The following is a 16,034-nucleotide window of genomic DNA, read 5'->3' as shown; positions in this document are numbered from 1 at the left end:
TAAGATCACTTTCTAGATTTTTTAGCATCATCTATATAGATTAAAATGAAGAAAAAAAAAATAAAAAAAACAAACCACGAGAAGCCTTTTTTTCTAGCTCATCCCAATCATCAGCTTCACTTAAATCTTCTTCATCAACTTCAGACTCGTCATCTGAAGCATTTTCTTCATAATCGGATTCTTCTTCACTTTCGTCGTCTTCTGAAACAGCAAATTCACTGCCTTCTTCTTCACTTTCAGCACTTTCCTCATCAGATTCATTATTTACTATTTAAATAATTAAATAATTGAAAAATTGTAACTAACACTTACAAAATGCCCATCCTCCCTCTTCGAAAAACGCCAAAGGGTCATCATTAATAGTTTTCATAATTGTGACCCAATTAAGATTTAAAACACCTTCCGTATATGCAATATCAACAGAACTAACCATTAGTCAAGAAATACAAAAAATCACCAAACTTACTCTAACCAATCTTTTACGTTATCCAATTGACTCATTGGAATTGTATTAATATGTGCTGGAGGACGACGAAAATCTTTAAAGACAAAAACCTAATCATTCATTAAGTCTCATTAAATATACAAAAGAAAAAATTATACAAGATCAAAGTTCTTCAATAATAATTAATTATAAATTATTTCCAAAATTTTTTCTCTTACCTTAAGTCCAAATTGAACTCTTTCTAAATGAGCAATTTCTATATCTGAAAGTGTTATCACTAAAAAAGGAGGATCAGTAAGATGTACTAAGCATTCGGTTGTCGGTTGTAAAAGCACATTACTTCGAAATGGAACCCCAGTAAATCCAAGTTCACGTACAGGAATGTCAACATCTATTACACCTTCATTCTAGAAACAATAAATAATTTTTTTTAAAAAAAACATCAATTTTCCCACAGATTCAGATATTTTTTCACTAAATGCTTTAAATTCTTTGTTCAACGCCGCTCTTCTTCGCCGTTCTTCCTGTTCTAACTCCAATTCATCTTCATCGCCATATCTATATTTTCTTTTTTTATTTCCGGTTTCATCAAATTGCATGTCTGATGCCTCTCGGTAAAATTGAACATCCTTTGCCCTTCTTTTACCAATCATAATAGGATTTTTTAAATGAACATGAATCAAAGCAATCAATTCATGATCACAGGGCTGAAAAAAAAGATGTTTTATATTACTAAAAAGAAGATCGATCTTATGATCAGATCGTAATGGAGACTGATAACGTAATCCATTTTGATGAATCTCTAATTCACCAGGAACACGTTTCCCATCTAAAGCAGGACGAGAAAATACATCAACCAATTTTAAAGGTCGACGATCTATTACTATCAACATAATATTCAAAAAACACATAAGAAATATACTTTTAACTTCTATTAAGTTGTCCTGCTCAATAACATCTGCCATTTCTCTACGCTCCGCTTCACGTTTAGCAACATTCTTCTTCATTTCTTGTATTGATAAAAAAACTTCAGACATATGTCGAGTATCTGAGCTTCTAAAAGTCAAACTTCTTATAAAACTTGCGCTAAGATCATCAAATGGCTACAGAAAATAAAAAAACAGGTTAAACAAGAATATACGAAATACCATATCATCTTTTTTTCCCACACCTTGTCCAGGAGTAAGAAAATTAAGTCGCAAGTAAACAAATTCACCCTCGTCATTCTTACTTACATTCTTTAATGTCGATATGTGAAAAGGTACAGGTCGACCATAAATTGGAACAATGATACTACTATTTTTTATATCGACTATAATCTTGAGTGTCTTTATAGATGAAGGCATTTGAGAGTCTCTCTTATAAGATTCAATTTTTTTAAGAGTAGGTTTTTCTATCCCATTTTGAATTCCATCACCATTCGAAAATCGAGCTAAGCCTTCCTCCTGCTTTTTCTCTGCTAATTCTTTCTGATGCTGTTTTCGTCTCTGCTCAGCAGAATCATCAACCTTTAATATTCGATAAGCAAAAATCCAATAAAAAATGTTTTCATACATCCTTATTTTCTCCCCTAGTTTTTCTTCTTAAAATCGCAGAATTTGCAGCAGAAACTTTACGTTCGGGTCTTTTCTTAGATATATTTTCATTTTCAATGGGCTCATCATCCTATAATAATGCCTAAAAATTATACAAATGTATTTATAAATAACTTACATTATAGTAAGATATATCATTATAGGATTTTGGACTGTCCGTATAAACAATTGGCGCGTCCTTTGTTACTTTTATTGTATCAATTAGCAATAAACTATATGTTCTATCTCTAATATGCAGAGGTTTAGGATTTTCAATATCATTAAATCCAATTGAAATATTCAAAGTCATACCATCTTTCAAAACTCGATTATTTTTTGAATTAAGTATCAAAGTCTTATCTTGAAACTCGATTCCAATACCAAAACCAATATTACGAACAAATTTAGATTCAAGTTCAGGATGTTTAACACGAATTAATCCAACAGCCTTATTATATATATCCTTAACAACAACACCATCCTTAATACTCTCGAATATTTTCTTCTGAAGCAATAATAAAAAATCATAATAATTTTCTTGAAACTAATCTTCATTAGAAAACAAAAAAAAAAAACAAAAACTACCTCATTAGGATCAATCATGTACGTCCTCCCAACATTAGAGCAATATGACTTATATCGAAGACCAAGTGAACATAAAATCACATTACCTTGCAAGAGATGATCATCCGAAACAGCTGAAGGACGTAAATCATAATTTCCACCACTCTGAATAATCGGTGTATAACACCATTCAAGTTGCTCTGGATCAAACTAATATAATTTAATCACCTCAACTACCACCTACTTTTATATACATACATCACTACCCATCTTTGACCGAAAAAACGACTCCTCTTCAAGCTTGCGCTCTACCATTTCTGATAGTTGTAAATGAGAAACTTTATCCTCCTCATCAATAATAGTAGACATTTTGTCAACAAAATATGTAGATATTAGTAAAACACTAGCTTTACATGCCAGACGAATACATTTCTATCTTTTCATCAATCCTCAAAAACCAACAAAAGTTTCGAAATTCTACCAATTCATCTTCCTCCTTCACTGCCATGGCCAAAGAAACTCCTAATGACACATCTACTTCTTCAAATGATGTTTTCCCATAAACACTTTTCCATTCATCTGCGAATTTACCCTTCAAAGTATCCCTTGAAAATACTCCCACACGCTTCTACACAAACATCAATCTTACAATTCCATACATATTACCTAACAAACCCCTGCTTTTTCCATTGCATCTACCACCTGTTTCAAAGCTACTTCATTTTCTGTTGCTTGTTTCGATCGTCTCAAAATTGTCATAGGAAAAGCTTCGATACCATCCTTTAGAGTCTCTAATATAGTTGCTACAACTTATCAGACTAGATATACCTCATCTTAGCCTCTTCAAACCCTTTTTATCGCTCGTTAAAAAATAAATCATTTCTTGAGTCAAAAGCATCAACATATCTGGAAATTCATAACCAAGTAACCAATTCTAAATCTATTAAAAGTTTTTCAAAAATACCAAAGATCCAACATGTATTGATGATGTTTTAGAATACGGATTATCATCACTTAAACTACCCTGAACTACTAACATAGATGTAATTTCAAAAAACACATGTTCTTTTATATGAACATAATTCTATGAAAAAATTAGCAAAAAATACTAAAAAAATAACCAATGCTTCTTCGAAGCAAAATATCAAGCAGTCCTTGCCTTCCATATCCCAAGAAGCAGGCGAAGCCTGCGATCAAAGGTCTTGGAATCTAATCGGATTTCCATCGTCATCAGATTCTCGAGACTCGGCCAATGACATGGCAAAATTCATAAAAAAAAAGTAAAATAAGGATGAAGAAAAAAAAGAAAAAATAGAGTAAAAGAAATATGCTTTTATTATTTACAAATAGCCCAAAGCAGGGACTAATAATCAAAGAAATAAGAGATCAAAAAACATACTAGCAAAGTTAAAAGTGAAAAATAATAATAAAAAAATATACTGGAATAAAAAGATAAGGACATTGACGACAATACTCATCCCAGTCTTTACCATATTTTGCTTTACAACGACGAACATCTCTTGAGACACGGTGAACCAAAACGAAAATAAAGAAAATGGGATAAAAATATGGTAATGGACTCGAAAAGCCAGTAATTAAAGCCCAAGAAAGGGATTGAATAAAATCAGCCTATAAATTTTAGCGAATAAGCAAGATTTAATATAAAAAAAGAACAGTATAATGAATTTTCCTAGCAAATCGACCTTGAAAAAATTAAAAAATAAAAAAAAAAAGAAAAACATACACCAGCCAGATGTTAATAATGTACCACCATTAGCACATTTTATATATTTAGGATTCTTAAGAGTTTGCCAAGGAAGCTGAGGAAAAGTCTTACGCAATTGCAAAGCACCATATCGTTGTTGACGAAAGCGATTTTTTTGACTATCAGAAAAATAAGAAAATGAAAAATATAAAGAAAAAATATAACCTATTAGAAGTATCAAAAACATAATAAGAACCAATTAAGAGGAAATAGCAAAAAACATTATAAAGAGTAGACCAGCGATATTGATGGGGAGAATGATTTATCAAAAATAAGGTACAATGACAATAAGTAAATGGAACACCAGCCATATTCCAAAAAATAAGCATAAATCCCCATTTCTCATAAGCCATATCCCTAAAGAAGTGAGATAAATAAGAAAAAGAAAAAAAGACTAAACCATGTTGTAACAATCAATTCTTCACCCTTTGCGCAAGCATTTGCATATAAATAATGAGCAAAAATAACAAAAACAACCTGAGGAGTAATATAGCCATAAACCTCATATTGCCTAATGCCCACAGCAAGGGAAATGAAAAAAAGCATGAACCAAGGTAAACGAACTTCAAAAAACATTTTAAGATCAAGATACTTTCCTATACGTGGATTAAGAGCAGCACCCATAAAGAAGTCATAGATAAAACAGCCCGACATACGGTGCATATTTCCCGTTAAAACAGCATGAAAATATGCAATAAAAGAAACGGCAAAACCTGATATAATTGCAACTGATAAAAGTGGACCAAATTCTGTAATCAATGTGTACAAATCAAATATCCCTGAAAAATGAAGAAATACTGCTGCTCCAATTGAAACATAGAATGACCATGCAGCATTGCAAAAATATGGTAATCTTTCATTATTTTTATGCGACAACGGCAACCCTTTTGTATAAACGCCCGGAAGAGTTACGGAAAAGACTCCTTGTACCAACAAAAATACCCAATAAATTATCCATGCTTTAAGATGTGGAAATGCATCCTTCAACACTTTATATCAACATATCCAAAAAAATCAACTTACTTTAACAATATATTGAATCATCAAAGACCCAAATTCAAAATATGTTTCATTAGAGCGAGGCAAAGCCCAATGACCTTGATAATATGCCCAACAAATCCAAAAATAATACATTAAACATGGGAAAAAAAATATCATAAAACACACTCCAATTGGTCCTCCAAATTCATAATATTGAAACGTATCATTCATTGTTCCCTTTCGAGCTCTTGATCGAAGTCCCGGAGTTGAGTATTCCCGCTTAGGTATTTCGTTAGATATTTCTATTGTGTCACTTGTCTGTGTTTCCGCTTTAACACTCTTTCTTGAACGTGTTCCAGGAGACTGAATTCCTGACGCCGACGATCGTATTTGAACGGGCGTTCTTGCACTCTGAGCCCGTGTTTCAACCATAGCCTTAGAAAGACGTCCTTAGACTTTTACTATTAATCAATTCCTCGCTGACAATATTCTTATAAATATATAGCCAAAAAAAAAGAAAAAAAGAAACAAAAAATATAGAAGAAAAATAAAGGATCTTCAATGCCAATTTTACTCACGAAAGGCAGTCGAAAAATATCTCAGAAACTAATTTTTTTGTTATGAAATTTCGGTCAAAAACAAATCTTTAACCCTAACCCATATAAATTCAGTCGGTGTATAAATTATAACTATTAAGGGTTAACCCTAACCAGTATTAAAATACAAGTAAACTAGCCTTTAAGTCGACAAATAGAATCTAAACCTTAGATTATAAGTATAAATTAAATAATTTAAAAGATAGATTGAAACATTTGAAAAAAATGAGTATGAAAATCCAAGTATAATACAAAACCTAATTTATCTGTTCCCTAAAAGCCGTAAAAATCCATATTCTATACAAGAAAAGTCCATCATTAAAGATTTCAAAGAGAAAATGTTAAAAAATATATGAAATCAAGAAAAATCGAAATATAACTATCTAAAATAATAAATAATAAAAAACCCATAAATCATAAACGAAGATAAAAAAGAAGATAAGCAAAACGATTTGGCGAATCGGAAGAAGGAATAACATGCTCTGGAAGGATATGAGAAATATGGGTATCGTCAATACGAATCCAGGAATGTAAATCTTGACGAAGAAGATCAACAGTGTAATGTCCACCCGAGGCAGACATTCCATGATGATATACAACTAAAAAGATAAATGAAAAATTAAAGATTTAAAAAAAAAGAATTACCAGCAAACAAAATAAATTTTATATTTTTTTCAATACGACGATGAGGACTCATTACAGTTGGAGGAATTTCGAATTGTAAAGGATAATGAACATTTTTATAAGATTTTTGAGCACCACCAACATTATCATAGATAAAGCGCTTAAGATGAAGAATAAGAACTTGTGGAAACGTTTCAATAAAAACTTGTTTTGTTGCCTTTAACTTTTCACCTAAAGAAGAATGCCAATCTCCATTAAGAACTTCTGGTTGTGTAATATTCTGAAGTGCTTCTTCTATTGAACCTATATGAAGAGGTTCAATATCAAGCTGTAAAGATCGATAGGGCTCAAGTGTAATGGATGGTTTCATCCCAGATACACGTAAAATAGAACGAAAATTTCCAGTGAAAATAGGTGTTAAAGGAGACTCGGATACTGTAGCCTAAAGATAATTAAAATACAAAAATATACTCAAAAATTTATATAATTACCGATCGCATAATACTCGTTTTCTGTTTCGGACCTACTTCAACCCATTCATTCTCATTTTTATCCTGAGAGTAATCAAAAGAATTCGTAGATACGAAATCTACGCAGTTTATATATCGAATTGTATTATTAGGAAAAACATCAGCATTTGGTTTCATTTCTTGAACAAATTCTTCGTGAAGCGCATCAAGCAAAAGCCCTAAAAATTCTTCTGCATCTTCTTGATGTCCTCTCTACAAATTACCATCAATCAATCTCAAAATGATGTATCATAAATCTACAAACCCTCATAGAATCAAAAAGCTTATTCCCTCGCATTGCCATATAGACATATTCTGGAATAAAAGGCTCTCCAAATTCTTCAAAATCATCTTTTTTTACCGTTGTTCCACCATTTAAAACTGGCTTATCAATAATAGGAAATTCACGAATAAAAGAAATCCTAAACACTCATCAATTCATTTCCATCTTTTATTGATTCACTTTACAATGCACTTATTAAAGATGTATTATTAACCAAACTATGTGTCATTTTTTTACCAATTTCATCCAATAAATTATAAAATGGAGGACAAAAAACTAAAACTTGAAGAATCTTTTTATATTATATATATCATCCTTTCTTATCAAAAAATACATACCACATTCATAAAACAAACATTCCCTATATTAATAAGGCCACGAGGCTGAATCAAAACATTATGATTTCTCCCTGATTTTAACTTAACATAATCAAACACTTCCTTTAAATTATTAGATGGCATCTCCCTCGTGATTACTAGCTTCGATGAACCATTAGAATAACTTGATTCTGGCCCTTTAAGCAAATCCGACCACGATTTCGACGTAATACAATTATCTTGAACAGACATATCGTCTTTATTAACTTCTTTATCTTCAGATACCTCATTTAATGATATTTTTTCTCTTGACATAACTAAACATTCTACTTGAGATTTTTTTTCAGAAAGCGCTGTCTCAACTTGAGCATTTGATGATCGCTTCATCATCTCAAGACACTTCAAACACTTATATTTCCTACGAGGAAAGGGTTTATCTGGGGCTGAATACCAAGGAAGCTGGTCATTTATTAATACCAATTCCTCATAAAAAAGCCATTTTTCATAGAAAAAAAACGTACCATAGGAAAATGTCTTTGAATATACCCATTAGGTGGTCTATGATTATCCCCAGACTTGTCAAGGTCCTGTTCAACCATTTTTTTCCTGAAACCTTGCACTTTTTTTTTTGAACGTCAAGTCCGTTTTTCACTGAGACGAGCTGAGCGCTAACCTCACTTTACGATATAAATTAGATATTACATAAAAAAGGCATAGAAGGGCTATTTATATGATAATAACGAATAAAATATTAGGGAGATAAATATTAGAATAAGGATATGTCTTTTTTTCCGCATTAAATGGTCCAGAATAATGCGAGATTTTGATTTATATTTGTCATGAAGTTATACTTTATATTTTTGGAAATAAGAACACTTTTCCAGGAAAAAAAGGATTATATATAATTTATTTTGTTTAAAGACGTCTTATTTTCTTTTTTTTGAGAAAAATATTGTGAAATTTGCTTAAATAAGCTAACTATTTCACTTTTAAACAATTTTAACCAGAAAATAAATAAAATTAATTTATAATTGAGATTGAAACAATAATAAGACAAAGAGGAGATGGATGAACATATTAAAGAACCAATTTATTATTTAAATGGGCCAAATAACATAAATGCTAAAAATATTAAAGTTACAAAAAATTATAATAAAAAAGTACTAAAAGGTGAGATTTTATTTAAAAAGGGATCAAATTTCTTAAAATATTAAGAAAATGATAAAAAAAGATCTAATTGTTTTTTAAAAGATGATCAAAAAAATGAGAAAAACCAATCCAAATCTATATGTGAAAAACAAAAAATATTATCTAACAAAATAGAAAACAAAAAGAATATATCTTTAAAGCCAGGGAATTTAAAATTTACGAATAAAGTGGAAAAAATACCATTAACACATTTATTAAACTTTTCATATTCCCGATCTCTTACATCTCAACTAACAAGTTCAAATTATAAAAATACAAAAAAAAAACATATACATAAAAATGATTATCGAACAAAGAATAAAGAGTATTTCATTAATGCAAACTATAGATTTATTGTAAGTCCATATGAAGATTATCGTCCACAAATGCTAGATCCTGATATACCCATACCTTGGAAAAATATATTACAAATACTTGTTTCACGATTAACACAACATTCGTTGTGCGCAATATGCTTAGAAGAAGATCTTGTAGCATCTCGAATGACAAAATGTGGTCATATTTTTTGTCTACCTTGTATTATACGTTATTTTGAAAACAAAAATGAAGATGATAATAAGGATTTCAAATGGAAAAGATGTCCAATATGTTTTGATGCAATTTGTATTATAGATTTAAAACCTTTACGATGGCATGACAATGTTTCTCCAGAATTACCTGTTGAAGGAAAAGAAATACTTCTTCGTTTATTTATACGCAAACAAGGGAATTTTTTTTCATTACCATGGGAAAATATGTCAAAAAGTATAGATAGAAATGAAATTCCATGGTATTTTGAACAAGATGTCCTTGATTATTCTCGTATTATGAAAGCATCTGAAAATTATATGATCAAAGAAATGAAACTTGAACTTAAAGAATTATACAGAATAAAAGATAGCAAAAAGACAGACATGGTATTTACAAACCAATCGATTAATAAAGCAATAGAACACATTCAACAGTCTATACTATCATTTGAAAAAATATCCAATGATCACAAACATTTCTATGAAACAGAAGCGTTAACAGAAACTCAAATAAATATCAAAGAATTAAATATAGAAGACAACATATTAACTCAAACTAAATCATTTGATAATAAACAAAAAAATTATTCTTACTTATTTTATCGACCTCAAATAATGACACATTATTACTTATCTATTTTAGATATAAAAATACTTAAAATGGCTTTTGGGGATTATACACTTTTTCCTCCAAATATCATTGCTAAAGTAGAAAATATATCAACAGGTCATATTGTAGATGATGAATTGCGTAAACGAACAAAATATCTTTCTCATTTACCATATGGATGTGAAGTCTCATTTCTAGAATGCAACTGGTCAGGCGTAATTGATGAATCAATTTTAGAGAAATTCGATTATGAAATTAAAAGAAGACAACAAAAGAAAAGAGAAAAAATCATAAAAGAGGAAAAAGATTCTAAAAAAAGATATTTTAAAGAAAAAAATCAAGCAGATCTATATTATTAAAATCATAAGCATTTATTATTTAAATCTTAAAGCCCAAAAATCAAGAAAAATACAAAACAATTACACCTTTTATATTCTAACTTTGACATTTTACAACACATAAAAGTTGTAACTATTCATGTAGCTAGTATTTACTATAATTAAACTTAATACTCGACAAAATTTGGGTATCTACGTCATTCATTCTTCAAATATTCCATGAACAAAAAACATGCTTAGAAAATAATATAAAAAAATTAAATTAATAGCCCTACAAAAGAAAAAAATATTACAAGCCTTATATATCAGCCTTTACCAAAAGGCGGTTATATCCTATGGCTGATATAAATTCAGTGGAATCATAAATACCATCACTGGATTCATATAAATAAACCCAAAAACATAAATACCCTTTACAAAAAACTCAAACACCCCACATATTTCCCTCAATTAAAATTATTTGATACCGAAACCTTAAAAATTACAAAAAACTACCCAAATACAATGTTATACTCAAAAAAAAATAATTAGATAGCCATTACAAAAAACAATTCAAAATTTAATGACCGTCCTACAATCTATATCAATTAAAAGTATCCATTACTGACTAATCAAGCCATCCGACTCGTTCAAATGCTTGCCATAGACGACTTGCTTTGTTTACATCAATACGTGCACATCTTTGTGCATCTGTCCGCCGAAATCCAAGTCCTGCCTCTTTACGTGCATGATACTCTGCAAAAATCCGTCGCTTATTATCTAAATAAACCATAGCCGGCAATCTTAATTGCGATGCTAAATAAACTTCTGCCGGATGCAACTGATCAACATGAGGATCATTAGATAAATCCAATGGAATCCCCTTCCATTCCGCTCTTAATGGTCGAGGATGATTAATCTTATCTAATGTTGATGTAGGAGGACAGAAATCCGGTAACAACTCATATGGCGTATTTGCCACATCAAACGAATGCGTATGCATATAATGTTCTTTTGATGACTGCTTCGGCTTATAATTAGGCATTCCGATAGAAAAAAACTGAGTTTTTGTCTTCCCCACCCCTCGAACCGTGGATGTCGTACGACATCCAGATGTCGATACTGTACGACGTACAACTCCTTGAGAACTTCTTACTCTCTTCTTTTGCCCTTCTATTCCCGAAGATGGCATATGATATGCAAGCCATTTACGTTCATTACGAAGCATTCCACGAGGATCATTTTTATACAAATCAAAGACACGTGCAACAAACGTAGCACTTGATAGCCCTTCTTTTTCTCCCTCTTCTTTTTTTTTAATCTCGATATTATCTGTCTTTGTTTCATTTAAACTCGTGACATTTTCCTTTGGAGATGGAGGTGGAGACGGAATAATAAATCCGTGATGATAAAGCTTACATAAAGTATTAGATAGTTTTGGCTCTGACCACCTAGAAAATCCAGAATGTATTTCCGGAGGCGAAAAAAGCATGTTTTCACTGACAAATATTTCAATAAAAATGTTTGGGGATTTCAAGTCTTTTTTACCTCATTTTTTTTTCGAAAAAAAAGTTGAATAAAAAAAACATCGCAAACAGTGTGGTAAGAAAAAACAGAGAGGGTTAGGACTAGGTTCGTTTCCTAAACTAGGGTTAGGGTAAGAGGGTGGTTACGATGCCGAAGGGTTAGGGTGTTGAAATAGGCTAACAAATATAAGGTGTATCTGCTATACCTTTAAAAGATAATTAAAAAAAAATATAAGATAATATAATGTTTTAGGGTTAAATAAGAATTTTATTAAGTGAATGAAAAAGTGAATGAAAAAGTGAATAAAAAAGTGAATAAAAAAAGTCATATTAATACACCAGTATCCTCAATTGTTGATGAAAGATTATTATCATATTTAAGTCTTTTAAAAGTTTCTTGATTAGAGTCAGAGTTATGATTTTGTTTATGAAATTGAATTTTATCGAGAGAATTAAAAGAAAAAAGCATTTTTGAAAAATTGTTAAAATCAGTATATTTGGAAGAGTTAGAACGAGAATATAATAAAATATATGCTTGTTGCTTAAGAACGGTTTGAAGACTAACCGTGGATACCTATGAATGATATTAAAAAAGATATTAATAGAAATATTAATAGAAAATGCCAAAGGAATATTTACCATATCATCATTAAAATGTAACCAAGTACCATTACTAGTTTTACAAAAAGAATAATAATGACCACATCGTGTATCATTTCCTGAATGAACGATAATACCGATAAGATCGTAAATGATAGGGTTTTGCTTTAAAAATAAAAGATAAGATAAAATAGATAAAAGTACAAACCTTTTTTTGAGACATATATGAAGTTAATTCAAGCGTTTCGCCATAACGAATATGCCGAGTAATTTTCGACATTTTAAAAGCTTTATTGAAAGAAAATCGCTTAAGATGTAAGGTTAAAATGGGAGGAAGTATATAAATGGAAGACTTTTTTTGAAAATCAACCAAAATCTTGCATTTTTCACATTTATATCGATTGGATTGAGTTAGCATTTCTTCACGAACATACATATCCAATGCTTCTTCGATAGAAGTGCCCATTAAATCCAATGAAAGATCCAAATAGACGGGATAAGTATTTGATATGTCATTACATTTGAGACATTTAACTTGTTGTCTCAAATAACCACCAAATATTTTATATATTACAGTTGTTTCTTGACTAGCGAAATCTAAATCCCTAATGAAATTTAAATATTAATTAAAAAAAACAAAAAAAAATACTTATATGGATAAATACATGAGCGTTGCATTTCTCCAAGCAAGCATCGAAGAAATTCATGAGCATCTTCTTGTCGATATGGTTGAAATCGTTTAGATATCCATTTTAATGCACCAACAATATGAAGCGGTTTAAAGGCACGAACAGGACGGCTTCCATCAGAAGGATAACATTGAGCTACATGCTTCTCCATTTTGCAAAAAATACAAGCGCTCATTTGACCTATTTTATATCAGTTTTTCAATCGACCAAGTAACGCTCAACATTGTGATGAATGATGACCAGCAAGCAAATATTGAACAAATGGAGGGACATGAGACAGTATCTGAAGCACTGAATTAAGATAGCACGTATTGCCGACATTAATTAATCCCGGAGCAGGTGGTCTAATACAGGTCCAACTGTGTAACAATTGATCTGATGAAAATAATACAATAGAGGGACGAGCTATAGGAGATTCACTATCACTAGATTGTGGTGATTCAAAAGAATGAACAACCTGAGTATCAGTTGCCGTATTATTGATAGATTCAACAATATTAACAGGAGTATACAAAGTATCCCAGTGTCCAAGCGGTTCTATAAAACATGGACCAAAACGAACAGGATTTTTGAGTAACGATTGAAGATCAAAATATGATGAACTATCTGTCTTAACGACAGCTTCTTCCATAACAAATTATCACTATTTATCAAAACCTTTTAAATTCAATTTTAATCGTTTTATATCTGTTTTAAAAGCCTAAAAAAAAGAGATCTCTCAAAAAATATACAAAAGTCTCAGTTTATTCATAAAAAAGGCCTAGAAACCATTTTTTTCTAACTATTTTTTATATTTCTTTATTTTTGATCATTTGCTACCGTTGACCTTAGATCTATCCTCCGTTATCTAATCTTATCAAAAAAAAATAAAAAAAATCTGTCTTTTAGATCAACTCAAAATTTCTATATTTCAAATGAAAGATAAAGATGATATTGAACAAAAAGAAAAAAACATAAAACAATTCAAAAAAAAGCATAAAAATAAAAACAAAACTTTAAAAACTCAAAATAACAGTATTTTACATAATATATCTACACCGTGTCATATAACAACGTCTGAAACAATAGAAACTTCATATGTTCATAACGTATATTCAGCAATTGCAGGTCATTTTTCAGCAACACGTCAAAAAGTTAGTTTAAATTAAAAAAAAAAAAACTAATAAAACTAGCCATGGCCAACTATTGAAAATTATCTATTAAAACAACCGACAGGAGCACTTGGACTTGATGTAGGTTGTGGAAATGGCAGATATCTTTTTCTTTCGCAAAATATTTTTTTGATTGGTATTGATAGGTAAGAGTAACCCGGACGCAACCCTAACCCTCTTTGTTTAGGGTTAGGGTTAGACTATAATTGAAGCTTATTGATAGATGTGAAGCACTTTTACAAATTGCCAAAGAAGCAGGAGAAGCACATGTAATATTAGGTGATGCGAGATTATTACCTGTTAGACCTATTTTCGATTTTGCAATATCTATTGCAGTTATCCATCATTTAACAATAGAAGCACATCGAATCGATGCTTTACGTCAATTATTAACTATACTCCGACCAGGAGGAACAGCATTAGTATCTGTCTGGGCATTAGAACAGCCTAATTCTCGTCGTGGATGGAATGAATGTTCACCTCAAGATATCTTAGTTCCTTGGATAAGTTATACTAAGGCAGAATCACCTGACAACGAATCACGTGACATAGATCAAAAAGATAGAGTGGTTGAAACAAAAATTTATCAAAGATATTATCATTTATTTCGTAAAGGAGAACTAGAAGAATACATTAAAAAAGCTGGCGGGGAAGTAATTGAAAGTGGGTTTGAGCGTGACAATTGGTGGGCTCAAATGCAATTAAAAGTAAACAAAACCAATTCATAAAAAGTAGGGTTAACTGGTAAAACCCTAAAAAATAGCAGTAGAAAAAAGATATAATATTCCATAAGTCACAAGTCTAACACACAAAATAGCAATATTTCCTGTCTGCTTTATTATTACATTTAATTGTCTTAGAATATTTATTTAAAAGATATATTCGAAACATTTTTGCTTAGATCAAATCCTTCGCTAAACAAACCTACGAGTGTGCATTTCGGCTCTATATTTTTGTCAATCCATTTATAAAACAACTTTAAAAATTTATACACAAAATCTATAGCAAAACTTAAGAAATTAATGGGAATCTTAATTAATATTGTTTGGCCTGAACATAATATTGAACGATATATAGAGCTAACATGGACGGTAACCCATTTGAAAGAGCGTCTCGAACTAATTACTGGTATTCCGGTTTCAGCACAACATCTAACTTTGTCACCTAATGTAGCTGTTACGGATTCAACAATAACTCTTGATAAACTTAACATACAACCAAATACATGCCTTCATGTATGTATTTAGACTTGACGAAGAGCTACTAAGAGTCATAAGGTGTCAGATACTAGAGACCAAGTTGAAATCAATAAATTGAATTCAGAAGATGTTGAACATTTTAAAATAAGTGATGAAGCATATGCCGCTAGACCCAATACATTTTCTAAATGGAAAGGAACACATATTCCTACATCAACTAAAATCAATCAGGCTTGGCAAAAAATATACGAAAAAGGAATCGAGATAGACCAACGATGTTCTGTTGAAGGCGAAAATAAGACACGTAATGGACGAGTTCGATTTATTGGTCAAGTTAAAGGATTACCGGAAGGCATCTGGATTGGAGTCGAATATGATTTACCAGTTGGAAAAAATGACGGATCATTTCAAGGGACTCGTTACTTTACCGCAAATGAGAACCATGGTTCATTTCTTCATCCTAACAGAATTCGAATAATCCCGTCTTCACCTACGAATACGGATTTAAATGAAGAGATATAAATCTCAAAAATCCATATATACATAGAAATATACTATTTGTAACA

The 16,034-nt window shown here is 30.8% G+C and overlaps 8 protein-coding genes across 8 annotated transcripts; 3 read left to right on the top strand and 5 right to left on the bottom strand.

Annotated features, from left to right (window-relative positions):
* Positions 1–5: 5 nt before the first annotated feature.
* PNEG_03537 (hypothetical protein) lies at positions 6–3,749 on the bottom strand (the record flags this gene model as incomplete). Its single annotated transcript, XM_007877438.1, has 18 exons — positions 6–31; positions 76–267; positions 313–425; positions 467–555; positions 604–615; positions 664–852; positions 901–1,322; positions 1,368–1,548; positions 1,594–1,953; positions 2,000–2,110; positions 2,159–2,563; positions 2,605–2,793; positions 2,842–3,015; positions 3,065–3,211; positions 3,259–3,386; positions 3,433–3,517; positions 3,560–3,667; positions 3,705–3,749. The coding sequence occupies 18 exons, from the start codon at positions 3,747–3,749 to the stop codon at positions 6–8; spliced, it is 2,976 nt and encodes a 991-aa protein (XP_007875629.1).
* A 155-nt stretch (positions 3,750–3,904) lies between these two features.
* PNEG_03536 (hypothetical protein) lies at positions 3,905–5,918 on the bottom strand. The gene is made up of 7 exons (XM_007877437.1): positions 5,372–5,918; positions 4,749–5,329; positions 4,514–4,705; positions 4,328–4,467; positions 4,258–4,286; positions 4,024–4,212; positions 3,905–3,981 (listed from the first exon to the last, which is right to left on the bottom strand). Exons 1-7 carry the CDS (start codon positions 5,759–5,761, stop codon positions 3,970–3,972), a joined length of 1,533 nt encoding a protein of 510 aa, XP_007875628.1. The 5' UTR covers positions 5,762–5,918; the 3' UTR covers positions 3,905–3,969.
* Positions 5,919–6,339: 421 nt separating this feature from the next.
* On the bottom strand, positions 6,340–8,257 carry PNEG_03535 (hypothetical protein; the record flags this gene model as incomplete). The annotated part of the gene is made up of 7 exons (XM_007877436.2): positions 6,340–6,524; positions 6,571–6,991; positions 7,041–7,271; positions 7,324–7,480; positions 7,527–7,633; positions 7,680–8,117; positions 8,180–8,257. 7 exons carry the CDS (start codon positions 8,255–8,257, stop codon positions 6,340–6,342), a joined length of 1,617 nt encoding a protein of 538 aa, XP_007875627.1.
* Positions 8,258–8,722: 465 nt separating this feature from the next.
* Positions 8,723–10,345, top strand: PNEG_03534 (hypothetical protein; the record flags this gene model as incomplete). The annotated part of the gene is made up of 2 exons (XM_007877435.1): positions 8,723–8,828; positions 8,910–10,345. The coding sequence occupies 2 exons, from the start codon at positions 8,723–8,725 to the stop codon at positions 10,343–10,345; spliced, it is 1,542 nt and encodes a 513-aa protein (XP_007875626.1).
* A 394-nt stretch (positions 10,346–10,739) lies between these two features.
* On the bottom strand, positions 10,740–11,825 carry PNEG_03533 (hypothetical protein). Its single transcript, XM_007877434.1, has one exon. It carries the CDS (start codon positions 11,793–11,795, stop codon positions 10,932–10,934), a length of 864 nt encoding a protein of 287 aa, XP_007875625.1. The 5' UTR covers positions 11,796–11,825; the 3' UTR covers positions 10,740–10,931.
* A 264-nt stretch (positions 11,826–12,089) lies between these two features.
* PNEG_03532 (hypothetical protein) lies at positions 12,090–13,759 on the bottom strand. Its single transcript, XM_007877433.1, has 5 exons — positions 13,341–13,759; positions 13,079–13,298; positions 12,638–13,034; positions 12,469–12,594; positions 12,090–12,403 (listed from the first exon to the last, which is right to left on the bottom strand). Exons 1-5 carry the CDS (start codon positions 13,747–13,749, stop codon positions 12,155–12,157), a joined length of 1,401 nt encoding a protein of 466 aa, XP_007875624.1. The 5' UTR covers positions 13,750–13,759; the 3' UTR covers positions 12,090–12,154.
* Positions 13,760–14,032: 273 nt separating this feature from the next.
* On the top strand, positions 14,033–14,997 carry PNEG_03531 (hypothetical protein; the record flags this gene model as incomplete). Its single annotated transcript, XM_007877432.1, has 3 exons — positions 14,033–14,251; positions 14,291–14,415; positions 14,493–14,997. The coding sequence occupies 3 exons, from the start codon at positions 14,033–14,035 to the stop codon at positions 14,995–14,997; spliced, it is 849 nt and encodes a 282-aa protein (XP_007875623.1).
* A 294-nt stretch (positions 14,998–15,291) lies between these two features.
* Positions 15,292–15,990, top strand: PNEG_03530 (hypothetical protein; the record flags this gene model as incomplete). Its single annotated transcript, XM_007877431.1, has 2 exons — positions 15,292–15,504; positions 15,547–15,990. 2 exons carry the CDS (start codon positions 15,292–15,294, stop codon positions 15,988–15,990), a joined length of 657 nt encoding a protein of 218 aa, XP_007875622.1.
* Positions 15,991–16,034: the final 44 nt, after the last annotated feature.

Source organism: Pneumocystis murina (assembly GCF_000349005.2).
Source record: "Pneumocystis murina B123 chromosome Unknown supercont1.16, whole genome shotgun sequence".
NCBI lineage: Eukaryota > Fungi > Ascomycota > Pneumocystomycetes > Pneumocystales > Pneumocystaceae > Pneumocystis > Pneumocystis murina.
This window is presented reverse-complemented; position numbering and strand designations above follow the sequence as displayed.

Excerpts from the sequence above, each read along its gene's own strand:
- PNEG_03532 (XM_007877433.1), bottom strand. The coding sequence starts at position 13,749 with ATGGAAGAAGCTGTCGTTAAGACAGATAGTTCATCATATTTTGATCTT. Across the intron at positions 13,299-13,340 it reads TGGTCATCATTCATCACAAT|GTCAAATGAGCGCTTGTATT; the intron begins GTTGAGCGTTAC and ends GATATAAAATAG. Across the intron at positions 13,035-13,078 it reads TCATGTATTTATCCATATAA|GGATTTAGATTTCGCTAGTC; the intron begins GTATTTTTTTTT and ends AAATTTCATTAG.
- PNEG_03536 (XM_007877437.1), bottom strand. The coding sequence starts at position 5,761 with ATGGTTGAAACACGGGCTCAGAGTGCAAGAACGCCCGTTCAAATACGA. Across the intron at positions 4,287-4,327 it reads ATTATTAACATCTGGCTGGT|GTCGATTTGCTAGGAAAATT; the intron begins GTATGTTTTTCT and ends AATTTTTTCAAG. Across the intron at positions 4,213-4,257 it reads CTAGGAAAATTCATTATACT|GCTGATTTTATTCAATCCCT; the intron begins GTTCTTTTTTTA and ends TAAAATTTATAG.
- PNEG_03533 (XM_007877434.1), bottom strand. The coding sequence starts at position 11,795 with ATGCTTTTTTCGCCTCCGGAAATACATTCTGGATTTTCTAGGTGGTCA.